Source organism: Dendrobates tinctorius, unplaced genomic scaffold, assembly GCF_039654945.1.
Source record: "Dendrobates tinctorius isolate UK_male_01 unplaced genomic scaffold, ASM3965494v1 ptg000038l, whole genome shotgun sequence".
Taxonomy (NCBI): Eukaryota; Metazoa; Chordata; class Amphibia; order Anura; family Dendrobatidae; genus Dendrobates; species Dendrobates tinctorius.
The window spans coordinates 31758113-31778961 of record NW_027361706.1 but is presented as its reverse complement, the minus strand read 5'-3'; the positions used below and the strand labels follow the sequence as shown (position 1 = coordinate 31778961).

General features: G+C 43.8%; 1 protein-coding gene across 1 annotated transcript in view; it reads left to right on the top strand.

Annotated features, from left to right (window-relative positions):
- The window catches only part of CSF2RB (colony stimulating factor 2 receptor subunit beta), a 115626-nt gene that overhangs the window by 53423 nt on the left and 41354 nt on the right, over positions 1–20849 (top strand). Inside the window, exons 9-12 of the mRNA XM_073574356.1 lie at positions 407–537; positions 2877–3069; positions 14768–14858; positions 19041–19107. Of these exons, the coding sequence (XP_073430457.1) occupies positions 407–537; positions 2877–3069; positions 14768–14858; positions 19041–19107 (482 nt within the window). The remainder of the gene's footprint in view (positions 1–406; positions 538–2876; positions 3070–14767; positions 14859–19040; positions 19108–20849) is intronic.

The following is a 20849-nucleotide window of genomic DNA, read 5'->3' as shown; positions in this document are numbered from 1 at the left end:
ATAGATACAATTGACATCATCCTTATCTGAAAAGAAATGTCTCTTAACATCTGAAAAGAAATGTTAGTTGAGTTAGAAATGTTGGTTAGTTAGAGAGGTTATGTTGGTTAGTTAGTTAGTCGCTTGGAGAATGGCCACATGAAGTCCATTTACGACATATCTTGTGGCCTTCATGGCCATACATATGGATGTATAGATGAAGATGACTGCTGCACTAATTTTAACTCTATCTGAATCACCGTATATCAAAATAGTATTGGCTTTTATTGAAAACAAGTGATAGAATAAAAACTTGGTATTTTGTTGTTTCGAATGTAGTACTCTTGTGGCTTGTATTTTCTACATTTTCTACATTTTCAATCCTTATCATTAGTGTAACACATCAGTGTATTTTCCTCTGTTCCAGTCCAGACTGATCCCCCCACAGATCTCAAAATGAAGGACCCGATAAACTACAAATACAAATTGGGATGGATTCCACCAGTGGTTGCGTATCCCACAATCAAGCTGACATACCAGTTGTGCTTCTGGAAGCAAGTAATCCTACAGATTTTTATTATATTCTTTATCCCTTCCCAACGAAATATTTTGACGCAATCAATATCATTTCTCCAGTAAGGTGACTCTGGAGCGCCCGCCAGGGCAGTGGGGATACTCGGTACCGGGCCGCTTTCTTAACGGGACAGTGTCACAGAGGCGATGACCCGGTCTGTGGCCCTGGGCGTCCAATAAAAGGGGTCTATTTACAGGGGATGAAATTAAAGAGTTTGTAATAAAGAGTTTGTGACGCCACCCGTAGTATCTGGTCAGAGGTGACCTGCACTGCAGTGCAGATCCTCTGGGACTGATGGTGCGATGCAGCAGAGTTGAAATAGCTCTCCAAAGGCAGAGCTTAGTCCCAGGACAGATGAAAGATGTTGAGAGAGATGATGATGTAGTGTGAAGCAAGGGATGTAGCAGTGCTGAATGGGTGAGCAGGAAGAAGGCAGAAGACACAGCTGAATGCAGTTCCAAAGTTTTACTCACAGTTCTGTCTGCAGCACAGATGCCCGCTTGGTGCTACGTCCTCCGGGTGAGGAACCCAGCCAACTTCCAGGCAGATAGAGAACACCTTCCCAGAGCTCCCAGTCAGTATATGCCTTCCCTGGCCATCTCACAGTGTTGCTTTCTCGCCTATTCCTACACAACACCTCACAGTCAGTGTCCCAGGCCAGCAGCCACGGACCTTGTCAGATAACGTGCACAGTTTGTTTCCTTGCTCCCTTTTGGCTGCCTTTCCAGCGAAGATAACTGTGGATAGTGACTGTGGCCTCTAAAGCTGCCACAGCCGTCGGCTTCCAAGCTGAGTCCTGATGTCCACTGCACTAGGCTAGGGGCCGAGACCCTTCTGCAACCTGGATTTCCCCCACCTGATGTCCGTCAGCGTGGAACGAGCCCCACGGGGAGCACTCTCTCCACCCGTGCCTCTGGGAATGCCTTTCCCAGTTCAGGGAGCTTCCTTCAGTCACTTTCCTTCCCAGCGGCTCCTGCTAACAGGGAGCTGCTGCACACATGTCCTCTCACTTCTCCCCCAAGGGGGGAACTGATCTTAACTTCCTTCAGTTCTCCTGCTCTCACCCTAAGCTCCACCCACCTTCCAACACCTTTTATGAACCAAGCAGGGGTCATCCAGGGTGCCCTGCTACTCTAAGTTGTGTTGGTTGAGGGTATATGAGTGTGATCTGGTGTCTCCACCTTACCTGAAAGGTGGGATACTATACCTCTGAGTGAGGTGCAGTACCTCTGTGGCGACTGGACCCTCAGGGGTGCCACAACTCTACTTATTGTTCTTATACAGTCATGGGTGAAAGTGATGGCATCCTTGAAATTGTGCCATAAAATGAAGTATTTTTTTCCAGAAAATGTTTGCAATAACACATGTTTTGGTATACACAAGTTTATTTCCTTTATGTGTGTATTGGAACAACACAAAAGAAAAACAGAAAAAAAGCCAAATTGGGCATAATGTCACACAAAACACTCAAAATGGGTCAAACAAATTTGTTGGCACCTTTCCAAAATTGTGGATAAACCACTTTGTTTCTAGCATGTGATGCTCATTCCAAATCACCTGTGGCAAGTAACAGCTGTGGGCAATATAAAAATCACACCTGACACCAAATAAAATGGAGAGAAGTTGACTCAATATTTGCATTATGTGTCTATGTGTCACACCAAGCATGGAGAACAGAAAGAGGAGAAGAGAACTGTCTGAGGACTTGAGAACAAAAATTCTTAAGAATATTAACTATCTCAAAGTTACAAGTACATCTCCTTAGACCTTGATGTTCCTTTGTCCACGGTGCATAGCATATCACACCTGAAATCAGATAAAAATGTGAGAAGTTGATTTAATCTTTGCTTTGTGTGTCTGTCTGTGCCACACTAAGAATGGAGAATAGAGAGAGGAGAAGAGAACTGTCTGAGGACTGTCTGTGTATAACAAAACATGTGTAATTTCAATCATTTTCTGCGAGAAATACTTCATCTTCTGGATCAATTTCAAGAGTGCCAACACTTTCGATCATGACTGTACCTGAAGGGTGATTCTTCATATCTGTAGGGTGACTCTAGTTGTTCTTATAATACCTGCAGGGTGACTATTTATAACTTTAGGGTGACTTTAGCTATGGTTATTATACATGTAGGGTGATTCTTTATACCTGTAATATGACTAGCTATTGTCATTATACCTATACAATGCCTCTTTATATCTATAGTATGACTCTAGTCATTGTTATTAAACCTGAACATTGACTTTTCAAATCTGCAGTGTTACTCCAGTCATTCTCATTATACCTGTTGGGTGATTCTATCTATCTTCTTTATCCCTGTAGGGTGATGAAGAATCTTCTGATCTCTTACTGGTTAATGTGTCAGGTAGTGTGCCTGAATATTACATCCCGAGTTCTAAACTCTCGAGTTTTACTAACTACACAGCAAAGGTGCGAGCAAAACCGGAAAATGGGTCTGGATTCAATGGGCCATGGAGTGATTGGAGTCAAAGCTATTCTTGGAAAACAGACAAAGGTGAGGACATCTGAGGACACGATACCGACAGTAAATGATCTATACGTCTATTTATAGGAGATGTTAGGACTGCGATAATGATTAGCTATCATTAGGATAGGTCATCATCACTAGTAATGGAACGAAAGAGCTCGGATAAGGTGATATCTGAGCATGCTCGGGTGCTGACCGAGTGTCTTTGATGTGCTCAAAAAATATGTTATATGATATACATATTAGGCAGGAAAAAAACTACAAAAGGTTTGAATAATATATGCATCCTAAAATCTATAATTTTATTAATACATGCAAAATTATTCAAATGTACACATTAACTCCTTAACCCCCAAGGGTGGTTTGCACGTTCATGACCGGGCCAATTTTTACAATTCTGACCACTGTCCCTTTATGAGGTAATAACTCTGAAACGCTTCCATGGATCCCGGTGATTCTGACATTGTTTTCTTGTGACATATTGTACTTCATGTTAGTGGTAAAATTTCATTCAAATAACTTGCGTTTATTTGTGAAAAAAATGGAAATTTCGCAATTTTCCAACTTTGAAATTTTATTTAAATCACAGAGATATGGCACACAAAAAACTTAATAAGTAACATTTCACATATGTTTACTTTACATCAGCACAATTTTGGAACCAACATTTTTTTTGTTAGGAGTTATAAGCGTTAAAATTGACCAGCGATTTCTCATTTTTGCAGCACCATTTTATTTTTACAGACCACATCACATTTGAAGTCACTTTGAGGGGTCTATATGATAGAAAATACCCAAAAGTAACACCATTCTAAAAACTTCTCCCCGCAAGGTGCTCAAAACCATATTCAAGAAGTTTATTAACCCTTCAGGTGCTTCACAGGAATTTTTTGTATGTTTAAAAAAAATGAATATTTAACTTTTTTTCACAAAAAAATTACTTCAGGTCCAATTTTTTTTATTTTACCAAGGGTAATAGGAGAAATTGGACTGCAAAAGTTATTGTGCAATTTGTCCTGAGTACGCTGATACCTGATATGTGGGGGGGAACCACTGTTTCAGCGCATGGCAGAGCTCAGAAGGGAAGGAGCGCCGTTTGACTTTTTCAATGCAAAATTGGCTGGAATTCAGATCGGACACCATGTCATGTTTGGAGAGCCCCTGATGTGCCTAAACAGTGGAAACCTCCCACAAGTGACCCCATTTTGGAAACTAGACCCCCCCAAGGAACTTATCTAGATATGTGGTGAGAACTTTGAACCCCCAAGGGGTTCACAGAAGTTTATAAAGTTATTGTGCAATTTGTCCTGTGTAGGCTGATACCCCATATGTGGGTGTAAACGACTATTTGGGCGCATGGCAGAGCTTAGAAGGGAAGCAGCGCCATTTGCCTTTTTTGGCTGGAATTGAGATCGGACACCATGTCGCATTTGGAAAGCCCCTGATGTAGCAAAACAGTGGAAACCCTCCACAAATGACACCATTTTGGAAACTAGACCCCCCAAGGAACTTATCTAGATGTGTGGTGAGATCTTTGAACCCCCAAGGGGTTCACAGAAGTTTATAATGCCCGGGCGTGAAAATAAAAAAATCACATTTTTTCCACAAACATGATCTTTTAGTCCCCAAAGTTGTTGTCCAAATTGTCCTGAGTACGCTGATACCCCATATGTGGGAGAAAACTACTGTATGGGCACACGTCGGGGCTCGGAAGGGAAGTAGTGACGTTTTGGAATGCAGACTTTGATGGAATGGTCTGCGAGTGTCATGCTGCCTTTGGAGAGCCCCTGATCTACCTATGATGTACCTAAACAGTAGAAACCCCCCACAAGTGACCCCATTTTGGAAACTAGACCACCTAAGGAACTCATCTAGATGTGTGGTGAGTAGGGATGAGCTTTCCAATATTGAAATATCGGAAATCGGCCCGATATTTGCGATATCGGAATTCCGATTTCCGATTCCGATATTTTTGTCACATCGGAAATCCCCGGCGCCTGCATCCTTTTGACGGTGCGCCGAGCGCAACCAAATTGCAACAGGTTGCGTTTGGCGCTGGTCGGCGCACCGTCAAAAGGACGCAGGCGCAGCCAAACGCATACTGCGCACGGCCTGCGTCCTCAGTGATAAAGATAGGGGACGCATGATGCATGCAGCGTCATGCGCCCGGAGGCGGAGCTACCGGTGGAGGCACTGCAGGGGGCGGGGCTTAGCGGCGGCTGTGTGCAGGCCATCGCTGCGCCCTGAAGCGCAATTGTGAAGCCGGCCTTAGTCACCTCCGCTGCGCAGACCGCCTGTGTGCTTTTTTTTGGGGAGTGCAGCACCCACTAGGTCAGTCTTTGTAGTCACATCAGACTGCAGGACCCCTAGTGCGGCCTGTTCTATCGCGCACCCCCAAATTTTTCACCAGTAAATTCACTCTCAGTGCCCCTATAAGTGTTACTTTACCTCACAGCATCTATTGAGGTTAAAGTTAAACACTATATAGGGATTGTACTGTGAGGCCCCAAACAACCTCTCCCGGAGAATCCTTTTTTTTGTATCACAGCAGTGTCATTTACTGCGCTGTGACATCCGACCGAAACGTGTACACCGACACCACAAACACACGTTACTTTTTGTGTAGGCCACACTAGATTCAAATAAAGTATAGCAGACACACCATCATACAGTGCCATTAGTGTTTCATATACCTTTTTGTAGTTCTACAGGAATAAGCACATTAATCCCTAATAATTACTTTCTTGCCGTTCTGAATCCATCGATAGAGATGAAGAAGGCAGGGAGTAAGGGACGTCCCCGCGGCGGCCGCAGAAGAGGTGCATCAGCAGCTAGACATGGTGCACATCCAGAGCAAGCAGCAGGCCCAAGTCGCTCAGCACCTACTTTCACCCGGCAGCAGTCATTTATGCGCAGCTTGTTAGGAGCGCAGGGCCATAGGCTGATAAGAGAGGATCAAGTAGAAACCATTGTTGGTTGGATGGCAGCTGAGGCATCCACCTCAATGAGCGCCGCATCCTCCCAGGACCTCTCCACCACATCGGGTCAAGCAACTGAAGAGCAGCACCCATCTGCTTCTTCACCGCCCACTAAATTGCCCAGACATCCAGAAGGCCAGGAGCCAACCTTAATCCTCTTCTCAGAATCTGTTGGCTTGGAATCTGTGTGCCAGCCAGACAGCATTCCTGCCGCTGAAGAAGAGGTAGTGTGCACAGATGCGCAACCACTGTGTACGTCTGAGGAAGAAGTGGAGGGTGGGCCAGTGCCCACAGTGACCATACCCCAGTCAGCAGATGATGATGAAACTCAGCTGCCAGTTTCTGCTGACGAAAGTGTATTGGATGACGAGGTCCTTGACCCATCATGGCATGCTGAGGGGCAGCAAGCAAGTAGGGATAGCTCAGAGGAAGAGCTTACAGGTGTGGCACAGCATGGCCGTCCACGTGGGAGAGAAAAATTGGTTGTCGGCTCCCTCAACTTCAGCACCCGTTAGGAGCAGGGCTCTTTTAAAGAGCACAAGGGGTGCGCCCAAGAGTTGTGGTGCATGGGCCTTTTTCGACCAAGTTGCAGATGACGTTACAGTAGCCAGATGCAAGCTTTGTCGACAAACTGTGCGGAGAGGGAAGAACGTCAGCAACCTTAATACCACCAATATGTTGACGCATGTCAGGAAGAGGCACCCTGTGGAGTGGCAGCATCACACCCAAGATGATTCGCCACCTGCAGCTGGTCCCCCACCTTCCACCTCTTCAGCCACAGCGGCCACCTCTTCCTCCAGCTTGCAAACAGCTGCTCCCGCTTCCTCGCCAGAATGCCAGGGTGCATCTGCAGGCAGTGTTGTACAGCGGCACACTGTCTGTACTTCGTCAGCATCAGCATCCCAATCGCTGGCATCCTCACACTCCCAATCCAGTGTGCAGCCATCTGTCACACAGGTGTGGGAGAAAAGGCGCCCGTACTCGGCAAACCACCCACGAGCACAGGGCATAAATTCTCGCATTGCCAAACTGCTTGCAGTGGAAATGCTACCATTCTGGCTGTTGAGCAAGCCAGCCTTTATCGATATGTTGGGGTTTACAATCCCACAATACAGCGTTCCCAGCTGCTTCTACTTCAGCAAGCAAGCCGTCCCCGCCCTGCAACAGCATGTGGAGTGTAAAATTAAGCATGCGCTACAAAATGCAGTTAGTAGCAAGGTCCACCTGACCACCGACGCGTGGACCAGTCAGCATGGCCAGGGACGCTACATTTCCATCACCGCCCATTGGGTAAATGTAGTTGAGCCTGGAACTGAAGTAGACAGTGCAAGTGTGCGGGTCCTGCCAACTCCACGGATTGCAGGCCTCTGCTCCGTACAAATTGACTCCTCCTCATACTCCTCGTCAGACTCGCCTGCACCCAGACGTACCGCAACAACCGATTTCAGCACTGCATTGGCCAAACATCAACAAGCCGTGTTGAAATTGGTTTATCTGGGTGATGTTAGCCACACCGCAACCGAGCTGTGGAACACGCTCAAGGAGCAGAGCGACATGTGGCTTGCGCCGCTCAACCTCCAGCCAGGTATGGTGGTGTGTGACAATGGCAGAAACCTGGTCGCGGCTCTGGGCCTAAGTGGTCTGACTCACATTCCATGCCTTGCCCATGTCCTAAACTTGGTGGTGCAGAGTTTCCTTAGGAACTATCCTGACCTTGAGGAGCTGCTGCCAAAGTCAGATACGAGTGCTCTCATTTGCGGCGTTCAAGCATGGCTGCATCGCGCCTTTCAGCCATGCAGCGCAGATTGGGCCTGCCCGAGCACCGGATCATTGTTGACCTCCCCACCAGGTGGAATTCGACTTTGCATATGCTGCGGAGGTTGTGTGAGCAGCAACCTGCAATTATGGAGTTGCAGCTGCAGCAGGTGCAAAGTAGGCGACACACATCTCAACTCTCCCACTTTACAACAACCACAGAGTGGGAATCCATGAAGGACATATGCACCATTTTGAAGTGCTTCGAGGACTCCACTCCGATGGTGAGCGCGGATACTGCCCTACTCAGCCTGACTATTCCCCTTATATGCCTTATAGAATCATCACTTAAAGGACTAAAGGATGAGGTTTCTCTGGAGGAGGAGGAGTATGATGAGACACTTGCACCAACCAGGCAATCTTCATTGGCCTGGTTGGTACAAAGCTCTGTGGGTGCCTCATAAAGGTCCAGGCAGGACACAGCAAGCGAGGAGGATGAGGAGGACTATGAGGATGAGCCAGAGGAGGAAAGTACACAGCGCTCTACTAGTAGTCACCAGATAGAGCGTGGATCGGGTGATGCAGAGCAGCCAGAGCACATTCCTCCAGCTGGTTACAGCGATGCATGGCCAGTTGGCAGCCTTCAGCACATGAGTTACTTCCTGCTGCAGTGTCTGAGAAACGACCCACGCGTAGCTTGCATTCTCCACACAAATGACTACTGGGTGGCCACCCTCTTAGATCCACGTTACCGGGACAGCCTTCAAAACCTAATTACACCGTTGAACCGGGCGAGTAAAATGCAGGAGTACCAAGATGCACTGGTTAATTCACTCATGTACTCTTTTCCACCGCATAGCAGTGATGCGCATGCACTAGCAGGCACCTCAGTGCGTCCTGGGCCCAGCGGAATCCGCTCAGAAGCCGGTAGCAGAAGCAGTACATTTGCTACTGACAGGTTCAGTATACCCAACCTGTTCCAACGGTTTCTGAACCCGCAAACAGTTCGGGCACCATCAGCACAGACAGTGCAACGCACTAGGAGGCAACGTTACCGTGACATGGTGGCACAATACCTCTCCACCCCTGTCAGTGTGCTTCAAGATGGATCTGCCCCCTTCAAGTTTTGGGTCTCCAAGTTGGATACATGGCCCAAGCTTAGCCGGTATGCCTTGGAGGTCCTGGCTTGTCCTGTGCCAGTGTGATTTCTGAATGCGTCTTTAGTGCAGCTGGCAATGTACTAACAGACCAATGTACCAGACTATCCACTGCAAATGTGGACAGGCTTACATTCCTAAAAATGAACCAGGCCTGGATTTCTGGTGATTTTTGCTGCCCTGGGCCAGAGTAGACAGGTTACATGCATGGTTGGTAGCAGTATGCATGCTCTGTCATGTGCCTATGTTGCACACAGCGTCATCTGTTATGCCCGTGCTTTGTCCTCTACTACCAATATCTAGCACCTGGTTCTGTGACTGACTCTTTCACCTCATACTGTTTTCCATGGGCTCTAGTACCGCCAGCTAGTGCCCATTTCCGTGACTGCTGATTTCACAGCATGCTGTATTTCTGGGCTCTAGTACCGCCAGCTAGTGCCCATTTCTGTGACTGCCACTTTCACAGCATGCCATGTTTCTGGGCTTTAGTACCGCCAGCTAGTGCCCATTTCCGTGACTGCCACTTTCACAGCATGCTGTGTTTCTGGGCAACAGTACCGCCAGCTGTACCTCGTTAGACCAAAGTGGAAAAAAAGGATGACAGATGCCAAACACCTATAGGCAGAAGCACAAGAGGCGGGATCCAGCCACGCCGGCTGTTTCATGGCAGTGAAGTGCGGACACAGGTGCCTCCCCCGAGGGGTAAACCGAGTTCCAGCATCGCCAACTGGTTCCCGGGAGTGCCCAAGGGCACGGGTACCTTCTGCTCCAAACCGTGTTTCGACAATGCTCGCCGTTACACGATTGTGTCCGCCGCACTGTTCCACGCCCCCACCGTACATCATTCAGGCTCAGTTTGCTGTTATCCGTGGTGTCGGCAGTCTAGGAGCCCCCTACGTGGACTCCGGGACCTGGCGCTCAAGGCTGGTCTTGGCAGTGTCAGTAGGCCCTGCTCCTCCCCTGCTGCGACTGCGGAGTAAAGAAGACTGTGTCCGGATTGCGGGGGCAAATGTGGCTCTTGCACATTCTGCTGAGAAGATATTACTCAGGTAGAAGACCCAAGGCAGGAAGACAGATGCAGAAGACCCAAGACAGGAAGACAGATGCAGAAGACCCAAGACAAGAAGACAGATGGAGACGTCCCCGGACTCCTGTCTTTTTGCTCTTGAACTTGCGTCTTTGTGGGGGTTTTTTGGGCTTCTCGGCAGTGCTTTTGGCTTATGTCACTACTACATTGTGGTATCTGGGCTACAGTAATATCAGCTGTTGCCCAGTATAGCCACTGGCACTTTTACCTTCTGCTGCTTATCTGGGTTCCAGTAATGTCAGATGGTTCTCATTAGAGTCAATGGCTTAGGTCCCTCCTTTGTGGTATCCGAGTTCCAGTAACGTCTGCTGGTCCTTGGTAGTGCATTTTGGCACAGGTACCTCCTGCTTAGTTAATGGGCTCCGGTAACGTCAGCTGGTGCCCGTTAGTTCCATTGGCTCTTATGCTGATTTCTGCTGCCTATAAGGGTTCCAGACTCACCAGCTGGATCTCTCAAGTTCCTGTGCCTACTGTTACTTCTGCGTATTTCCTCTGGGTTTGGGACATTCTGCAACCAGCCAATAGCAGAATAACCATAGACGTAGGTTTAGGAAGCAGTAGGAGCAGATGTACATGAACCAAAAGCAGAATATCAATATGCAGAATTACTGAATAACAGTTATATAATCAGCAGAAGAAGACTAAGCATGGTTTAAAGGGAGTGTATCCGTTCCTCCACGTGGTGCTCCTGGAAACTCCCTGCAAAGCAAGGTGAGCTGAACGTGGACACATGTCAGTCAAAGGGCATATTGACACCACCACCGGCAGTTTTAATTTAATAATGTAAAATCACTAACCCTAACTATCCCTAACCCTTAACCCTTACCACTAACCCTAACCCTAACCCCTAACCCTTACCCTAACCCTACTAACCCTAAACCCTAACCCTGCTAACCATAAGCATAACCCTTACCCTAACCCTACTAAACCTAACCCCTAACCCTAACCCTACTAACCATAAGCATAACCCTAAACCCTAACCCTACTAACCCTAACCCCTAACCCTACTAACTACAAGCATAACCCTAACCGTAAACCCTGACTCTACTAACCCTAACTAACCCTAACTCCTAACCCTTACCCTAACCCTACTAACCCTAACCCTAAACCCTAACCCCTAACCATAGCCCTACTAATCCTAACCCTAACCCTACTAACCCTAACCCTAAACCCTAACCCCTAACCATAGCCCTACTAATCCTAACCCTACTAACCCTAACCCCTACTAACCATAACACCTTACCCTAATAACCCTAACCCCTAACCCTAACCCTACTAACCATAAGCATAACCCTAACCCTAACCCCTAACCCTTACCCTAACCCTAACCCCTAACCCTACTAACCCTAACCCCTTACCCTAACCCTTACCCTACTAACCATAAACCCTAACCCTACCCCAACCAATCCTAACTCAAAGAAAAAACACCGCTGTTAAGAAGATGGTGACCAGTTTTCCTGCTACAGCTTTTGCTCTGTGCATTTTTCTAGCAATTTTTTTTGCTCCTCTGCCTCTGCAAACTCCTTCCCCATTATCCTGAGGTGTTTCCCCTCCATTTTATCCATTATATAGCACTGTAGTGGTCATTTTGTAATTCCGATTTTTTTCTCCCATTGACTTGCATTGATATCGGAAATCGGAAATTCCAATATCCAATATTTTTCAATATCGGAAATCGGAATTCCGATACGATATCAGGCAATATTGCTCATCCCTAGTGGTGAGCACTTTGAACCCCCAAGTGCTTCACAGAAGTTTATAACGCCAGGGCGTAAAAATAAAAAAATCATATTTTTTCCACAAACATGATCTTTTAGTCCCCAATTTTTTTTATTTTTCCAAGGGTAACAGGAGAAATTGGACCCCAAAAGTTGTTGTCCTGAGTATGCTGATAACCCATATGTGGGAGAAAACTTCTGTATGGGCATATGTCGGGGCTCGGAAGGGAAGTAGTGACGTTTTGGAATGCAGACTTTGATGGAATGGTCTGTGCATGTCATGTTGCCTTTGGAGAGCCCCTGATGTTCCTAAACAGTGGAAACCCCCCACAAGTGACCCCATTTTGAAAACTAGACCCCCTAAGGAACTTATCTAGATGTGTGGTGAGCACTTTGAACCCCCCAGTGCTTCACAGAAGTTTATAACGTCCGGAAGTGCGAATAAAAAAATCATATTTTTTTCCACAAAAATTATATTTTTGCCCCCAATTTTTTATTTTCCTAAGGGTAACAGGAGAAATTGGACCCAGAAAGTTGTTTTGCAATTTGTCCGGAGTAGGCTGATACCCCATATGTGGGGGTAAACACTGGGCGCATGGCAGAGCTTGGAAGGGAAGGAGCACGATTTGACTTTTTCAACGCAGAATTGGCTGGAATTGAGATCAGACGCCATGTTGCATTTGGAGAGCACCTGATGTGCCCAAACAGTGGAAACCCCCCAATTATAACTCCAACCCTAACCTCAACACACCCCTAACCCTAATCTCAGCCCTAACCCTAGCCCTAACCCTAACCCTAACCCTAGCCCTAACCCTAACCCTAGCCCTAACCCTTGCCCTAACCCTAGCCCTAACCCTAATGGGAAAATGGAAATAAATACATTTTTTTAATTTTATTATTTTTCCATAACTAAGAAGGTGATAACGGGGGGTTTGATTTACTATTTATGGTGGGTTTTTATTTTTGGCCGCTGTCGCATGCTAAAATACGCTTTTTATTGTAAAAATAGTTTTTGCATCACCACATTTTGAGAGCTATAATTTTTCCGTATTTTGACCCACCAAGTCATCTGAGGACTTATTTTTTGCGGGGCGAGTTGACATTTTTATTGGTACCATTTTCGGGCACGTGACTTTTTTGATCGCTTTTTATTCCGATTTTTGGGACGCAGAATGAACAAAAACCAGCATTTCAAGGATTTCTTTTGGGGGGTGCGTTTACACCGTTCCGCGTGTGGTAAAATTGATAAGGCAGTTTTATTCTTCGGGTCAGTACAATTACAGCGATACCTCATTTATGTCATTTTTTATGTTTTGGCGCTTTTATGCAATGAAAACAATTTTATATCAAAAATAATTATTTTTGCATCGCTTTATTCTGCGAGCTGTAACTTTTTTATTTTTTTGCTGATGACACTGTGTGGCAGCTCGTTTTTTGAGGGACAAGATGACGTTTTCAGCGGTACCATGGTTATTTATATCCGTCTTTTTGATCGCGCATTATTGCACTTTTTGTTAGGCGGTATGATAATAAAGCATTATTTCTTGCTTTGTTTTTTATTTTTATTTTTTAAAGGGTTCGCTAAAGGGGTTAATTAATGGGACAGTTTTATAGGGTGGGTCGTTATGGACGCGGCGATACCAAATATGTGTACTTTTATTGTTTTTTTTTTCATTTCCAAAAATGAATTTATTAGGGAATATTATTTTTTTAATAATAATCTTTATATAGCGCTAACATATTCCGCAGCGCTTTACAGTTTGCACACATTTTCATCACTGTCCCCGATGGGGCTCACAATCTATATTCCCTATCAGTATGTCTTTGGAGCGTGGGAGGAAACCCACGCAAACACGGGGAGAACATACAAACTCCTTGCAGATGTTGTCCTTGGTGGGATTCGAACCGAGTACACCAGTAACCACTGAGCCACCATGCTGCCCAATTTATTTAGCGATTTTTTATAAATTATTTTTACACTTTTTTTTTTTTTTAACTTTAGTACATTGTCCAAGGGGGACATAACTGTCAGGTGACAGATTGCTGATCTGTCACATCATAGATCGCCGTGACAGATCAGCAATTTGTCACAGGAAGTGCTGAAGGCTTCCTCATGCTTGCGCTTTGCAGGCATGAGGAAGCCAGCTCCCTGCAGGTCCCCGAATGTCCCCGCTACCATTTTTGATCCGGGGACCTGCAGGGAAGTAGACCCCCACAGCAGCGCTGCACATCGCGCTGCTCTGGGGGGCTCAGGGAAACACGGAGGGAGCCCCCTCCCTGCCGATGCTTCCCTAAACCCCCAGTACACTGCGATCGTGTTTGATCGCAGTGTGCCAGGGGTTAACGTGACCGCCCCTGACACATAGTGCCGGGTGTCAGCTGTGTTAATCAGCTGACACCCGGCCGCGATCAGCAGCGCTCACCACATGAGCGCCGCTGATCGCTATGACATAATATCCCGTCCCTGGGAATTAAGTCTCAGGGCACATGGACAGGATAGTACGTCATATGGCAGAAAGGGGTTAAAATAGTGAGGATCAGCGTACAAAAGAAAGTTCACGACAAACGCATCGGAAACGGCTATTATATAGATCGTAAGGTTGTGTTCTCTAAGAATAAAAGTAGTAGGCTATATAAAAGGATACAGCAAAAAATGTTTTATAGTTTAAGAAATTACTGTATAAATACACCAAAGAGCTGGATTAATAAAAATAACTAAATAGCTAGTACAATAGAAATACACTGCATATCATAGGTAAGAGATATCAACACCAGGACTGCGAAGTACGTTTCACCTGTGGCTTTCTCTTTGAGAATAAAGAATAAGGAGAAAAAAAGTTTGTTACTAAAAAAAAGAGCAAATTACTCCAGAAAAGTGGATAAGGCCGGGATCACACATGCGAGAAACTCGGACGAGTCTCACATGTTAATACCCGGCACTGCCGCCGGCACTCGGGACTGGAGTGTGCGGCCACATAGCAATACATGGAGCTGTGCTGCTCACCTGACATGATTTTTCTTTTCTTCCAGCTGTGGATTCAGTGGCCATAATTATTTCTATGTTTTTTGCATCTGTGGGACTCTTCATTTTTGCATATCTTTTCTTTATGTATTTCAAAAGGTGAGTCACATTAGTATTCTAGATTAATATGATTATCACATGAGGTATCTAATCTGTATGGATGTAGCAGATTTAAAATCCATATATAAGACTAGCATTGGGTCAGAAAAAGCATCACTGAATTATGGGTCTGTAAAAATTGGGCAGAAACTCTGCAAGTACTGGATATATGGATTCTCATTTCTTCCTCTTCCCAAAGTTGGAAAACTGGGTTATAACACCAGTATCTTCACACCAATATTGCCCCTTCACCCCTGGGCCTGTTTTCACCTTCCTGAACAGAAAAGTTTTTTTCAATTCGGACCACTGTCACTTTATGAGGTCACAACTCTGGAGCGCTTCAATGGATCCCGCTGATTCTGAGAATGTTTTTTTTGTGACATATTGTACTTCATGATAGTGGTAACATTTCTTTGATATGACTTATGTTTATTTGTGAAAAAATCAGAAATTTGGCAAAAGGTTTTAAAATTTAGCACTTTTCCAAGCTTTGAATTTTTATGCCCATAAATCATAGTTATGTGACACAAAATAGTTAATAAATAACATTTCCCACATGTCTACTTTACATCAGCACAATTTTTGAATCATAATTTTTTTTTATAGGAAGTTATAATTGTTAAAGTTGACCAGCAATTTCTCATTGTTACAACAAAATTTACAAATGCATTTTTTTTTAGAGACCACATCACATTTGAAGTGAGGTGCCTAAATGACAGAAAATACCCAAAAAGTGACACCATTCTGAAAACTCTCACCTCTCAAGGTGCTCAAAATCACATTCAAGAAGTTTAATAACCCTTCAGATGCTTCACAGGAATTAATGGAATGTGGAAGCAAAAAATAAACATTTAACTTTTTTAGACAAAAATATTCCTTTAGACCCATTTTTTTACTTCCACAAGGGTAACATGAGAAAATTGAAGATACATGTTGTTGTACAATTTCTCCTGAGCATGACAATACCACACATGTGGGGTAAAATCAGTGTTTGGGCGCATGGCAGGGCACAGAAGGGAAGGAACGCCATTTGACCTTTTGAATGTAAAATTTGCTGGCATAATTAGCAGGGAGCGCCCCTGATGTGCCTAAATGGTGGAAACTCCCCACAAGTGACACCATTTTGGAAACTAGACCCCTTAGGGAACTTATCTAAATTTGTGATGAGCATCTTGAAACCCCAGGTGCTTCACAGAAGTTAATAACATTGAGCTGCAAAAATAAAAAAAATCTAATTTTTCCTACAAAGAAAATATTTTAGCTCCAAATTTTGGATTTTCATAAGGGTAACAAGAGAAATTGCACCATAGAATTTGGAGTGCATTTTCTCCTGAGTATGCCAATACCCAAAATATGAAGGAAAACAACTGTATGGACGCACGACAGGGCTTGGTAGGGAAGGAGAACCATTTAACTTTTTGAATGCAAAATTTATTGGAATGATTAGCAGACGCCACATCACGTTTGGAGAGTCCCTGATGTGCCTAAACAGTGAAAAAAAACACAAGTGACACCATTTTGTAAACTAGACCCCTTATGGAACTTATCTAAGTGTGTAGTGAGCACCTTTAAACCCCAGTTGCTACTTCAGAAGTTTATTACGTTGAGCCGTGAAACTAAAAAAATCCCATTTTTCCTAAAAAAAATGTTTTTTAGGCCCAAATTTTGCAATTTCACAAGACTAACACGATAAAATGGACCGGAAATATTTGTTGTGCAATTTTTATATTTGGCTGCTGTCACACACTAAAAGACGCATTTTATTGCAAAAACCAGCATCGCCATATTTAGACAGGTCTAATTTTTCCTTATTTCGGCCAACAGAATTATGTGAGGGCTTCTTTTTTGTGGGATGAGTTGACATTCTTATTGATATCATTTTCTGGCATGTGACATTTTTTAATCTCTTTCTATTCTGATTTTTGGGAGGTAGAATGAAGAAAAAACAGCAATTCATGAATTGTTTTTTGTTTTTTTTTTATACCGTTCCGCGTGTGGTAAAATTGATAAAGCAGCTTTATTCTTTGGGTCAGTGCAATTACAGTGATACCACATTTATGTCCTTTTCTATATTTTGACTCTTTTACACAATAAAACTATTTTACAGAAAAAATAATTATTTTTGCATCGCTTTATTCTGAGAGCTATAACTTTTTATTTACCTGCTGATGGAGCTTTATGGCAGCTTATTTTTTTATGGGACAAGATTATGTTTTCAGCGGTACCATTGTTATTTACATTCGTCTTTTTGATTGCATTTTATTGCAAATTTGTTTGTATGATGATAAAGCAAAGTTTTTTGCCTCTTTTTTTCTATGGTGTTAACTGAAGGATTTAACTAGTGGGACAGATTTATAGGTTAGGTGGATCCAGACACGCTGATACCAAATATGTGCTCTCTTTTGTTTGTTTTTTTACCTAAATAAATGTATTTATTAGTATTTCTCTTGTTATTTGTTTGGGGATTTAAAAAAATATATATTTTTCCACTTTTTCTTAATTTTTTTAAAATTCTTTTACATTGTTGCAGAATGGGACATTACTGTATAAATGACAGATCACTGATCTGATACTCTGCAATGCTTCTGCACTGCAGGGCATCAGAACAGCATTTGACAGGCGGGTGAGTAAGCATTTTAGCTCTTGCTCTTAGCAGGCACTCACAGGCCAACTTCCCTGCAGAACCTTGAAGGACCCCACAGCCATCTTGTGGCCCGGGGTCACCATGGAGATCATTGACACAACACGTTCACACCGCATTGTCCCGATGGAAGCAGAGAGGGAGCTCACTCCCTCTGCAATGCTCCTCAATGTTGCTGTCACTATTGACAGCGGCATCAGAGGGGTTACATGTCCGCAATCGCTGCTAGCATTGATTGTGGGCACTGCTACAGAGTGTCAGCTCTCACATAGAGCTGACACCCGCACCTGATTGTGGCGTTGGTCAGGGTGAGCCCACACGATCAAGGAGCCGTACATATACAGGGGTTGCGGAAACCCAGCTCCCGCTGCGCCATATCTATACGGCGCATGTTGGCAAGGGGTTAAAGAAGACGTCTCACTAAATTTTTTATGTTGAATTAGATACACGATGTAATAATTTTGTCTTTCACTTCTCTTTTGTGGAGATATTAGTGATTAAAGTCTTTGGCACTTAAACAGTTAATTTATTTAAAGTCAAAGTGGCATTTCCATAAAGATTTCACTGAGGGCATGTACTTCTTCCTCTGTTTGATGTTTACCAATCATAAGCACTAGCAGACATCAATACACAAGGGGAAAAATAACACTACCCCACAATAGCTTACAGTGGGCACAAATAGTGATCAAAATGACCACCCTCACATATTTCAAACTGCAATCCATCGTAGTTGCATGTGAAGATGGGTTGCAGCCTGATGAAAAACCGCTCGAGATATATGTATCTTTTCTGTAAGGCTGAGGAGCAGCATTGGGAGCAAGCATAACTGATCTGCTGACTCAGACACGGAGCAGCACTGTAGCAGGGGAAAAAGAAAAACTATTTGGCTGACGGAGCTGAACGTGCTTTTTTTTACCCTGCTTCAGTCCTGCTCCGTGCTAAGTCAGATGTCTGTTACAGACCTGCTCCATGGCTAAGTGCATAGACCAGTAAAGTATGTTCATGCTGCTACACCTCAGCCTCACAGATATGTCTAAAGTGGTGTTTTTTTTGGGCTGCAACCCATAATGACACATGACTGGGACGGTTTGTAACTTGAAATATGTGATGCTATCCATTTTGATCACATTCTCTGATAGCTTATTTAATTAATTAGAGCCATGGTCTCTGTGGTTCCAGCTCAAAGTAGTGATGGACTGCTTCTGTTGGCAACTCTGCAGCTTCCTCTGATGTCATGTCGACAGACCAGCTGCTTCTCTTCTGTTCTGCTCTGTTGATGGGCGTGACTGCCAATGTCATACTGATTGACTGCCTAACTGAAGGGAGCTGGCTTTCAATCAGTTTGACATCACGCCCTGTCGACAGAGTAGCCTGGAAGAGGAAGAGCTGCTTTGTTAATGAGAGGTGAAATGAAGCAGCAGAATTGCTGGCTGAGATCGTCCCCAGTAAAGTTAGCAGCTAACTACCGTTAGTTCTTAGCCCCTACACAAAAATAATAACAGTCCTGGATAACCTCTTCAACTGTATTTTATATTCTTTAGATTGAAGCAGCAGTGGGAGAATTCCATCCCTGATCCCAGGAAAAGTAAGCTTGGCAAATCGCCACTGGTAAGTATATGAAGATACTGAGAGTAATAGAGCACCTAATTAGTGAGGCATTGACTACTCTGATCCCCATCAATCACACGAATGTGGAGACCAAAAGCAAATGCTGAGCAAATATTTATAGAGTAACTAAACTTTGTGATTTTTAAAAATAATTTTGTCCAGTATGGAAAGTTGTGAAACTTTGCAAATCACTTGGGTATTCTGGTTACAAGTAAGCTGAGCAGCAGTACTCAATGTCAAGCAGCAGCTGATAAAGCAAACAAAATTTTAGAGTGTATAAAAAGAAATAAAATCCTGTGATCCCAACATATTGTTACCCCTTTATAAATTACTAGTGTAGTGAGGCCACATCTAGAATAAGGGATCCAGTTTTGGGCTACACATTTTAAAAATGTTATTCAGATGTTACAGTCAGTGCAATGGTGAGCAACTAGATTATTATAAGGGATGGAAGGCCTCTCATACGATGAAAAGGTTGTAAAAAGTTGAGCTTGTTTAGCTTAGGCAAACGTCACAGAGGAGATCTGATTTATATGTATAAATATATGTGTGGTCAGTAAAGAGGACAACACATGACTTATTCCTTCCGAAGACCATACTAAGAACCAGGGATCACTCATTACGGGAGGAAAGAAAAGGAGATTCTGGAAGCTAAATAGGAAAGGGTTCTTAGCAGTCAGACTGTGAAATGCCTGATCACAGGAGGTAGTAATGGCACACTCTATAATAGCATTTAAAAAAAGGGCTGAATAATTTCCTCAGTACACATAACATTGGGGGTTATAATTTAGTGACAAAAAATGGATAATTAGTGGAGAAAGATTGAGGTAGATGGACCTAGGTCTTTTTTCAACCTATGTTACATTATTAAGGAATTTGCCTTTACACCTATAAAAAAATGATATGTAAGTTATTTAGAAAACTCTGCTTTTCCCCAGTGTATTTTCTGCATTTATATCAGCGCATGCTTATTTGGAGAACAGATGATGGCAGTGATGGCTCAGCACATGTCTCCTATCCTGAACATTTTACTTATCAGATCAGTCTCTTGCCGCAGCTTATCTACAGCGTTAGTGACACACAGATGCTGAGCCAATCCATCAATCCATCACTGTCATCATCTGTACTCCAAACGAGTATGCTCCGATATAAATGAAGCTAAAGACAGGTAACTAGACTGTGGAAAAGCAGGGGTTTGGAAGCCAAATACTTACAATTCCTTTAAAACAGTAAATACTGTTTCCTTTTAGTAAATAATTACTGTATATCCTCCATTTAGCAATAAATATGGTGTTTTCATAGACCTTTATGTTATGTCTTACCTTCTAGACATGTATGATTAAACTGACATCATGGTGTTACTAGTTAGGGATGTTTCCATACAAAGTGTGAGACTGTCCAATCAGTGCTGATTGTGCCGAAAACACTCCCTTAAAAGCGTTGTCCATCAAAGTACATGTTAATCAACACATCTTGGAATAACAATACATTTCACAATTGGATGTGTTAATAAATGTTGCTGTGCTGAGATAATCTTATAAATCTGCCCCTGCTACAAACTTTCTTATTCACTGTGTCCGACCATGTAGGCATACAACATCTAAAGGTTGACCCATAGCACAGCTCTTGGAAGGGGAGAAAGCATAAGGGAGTATACAGACAACATAGCAGGGGCTCAAAGCTGTTTTTTGTGGTTACACATTTCCCTGCCTATTTGTTTTATCACAGGAGTAAGTCTTTTT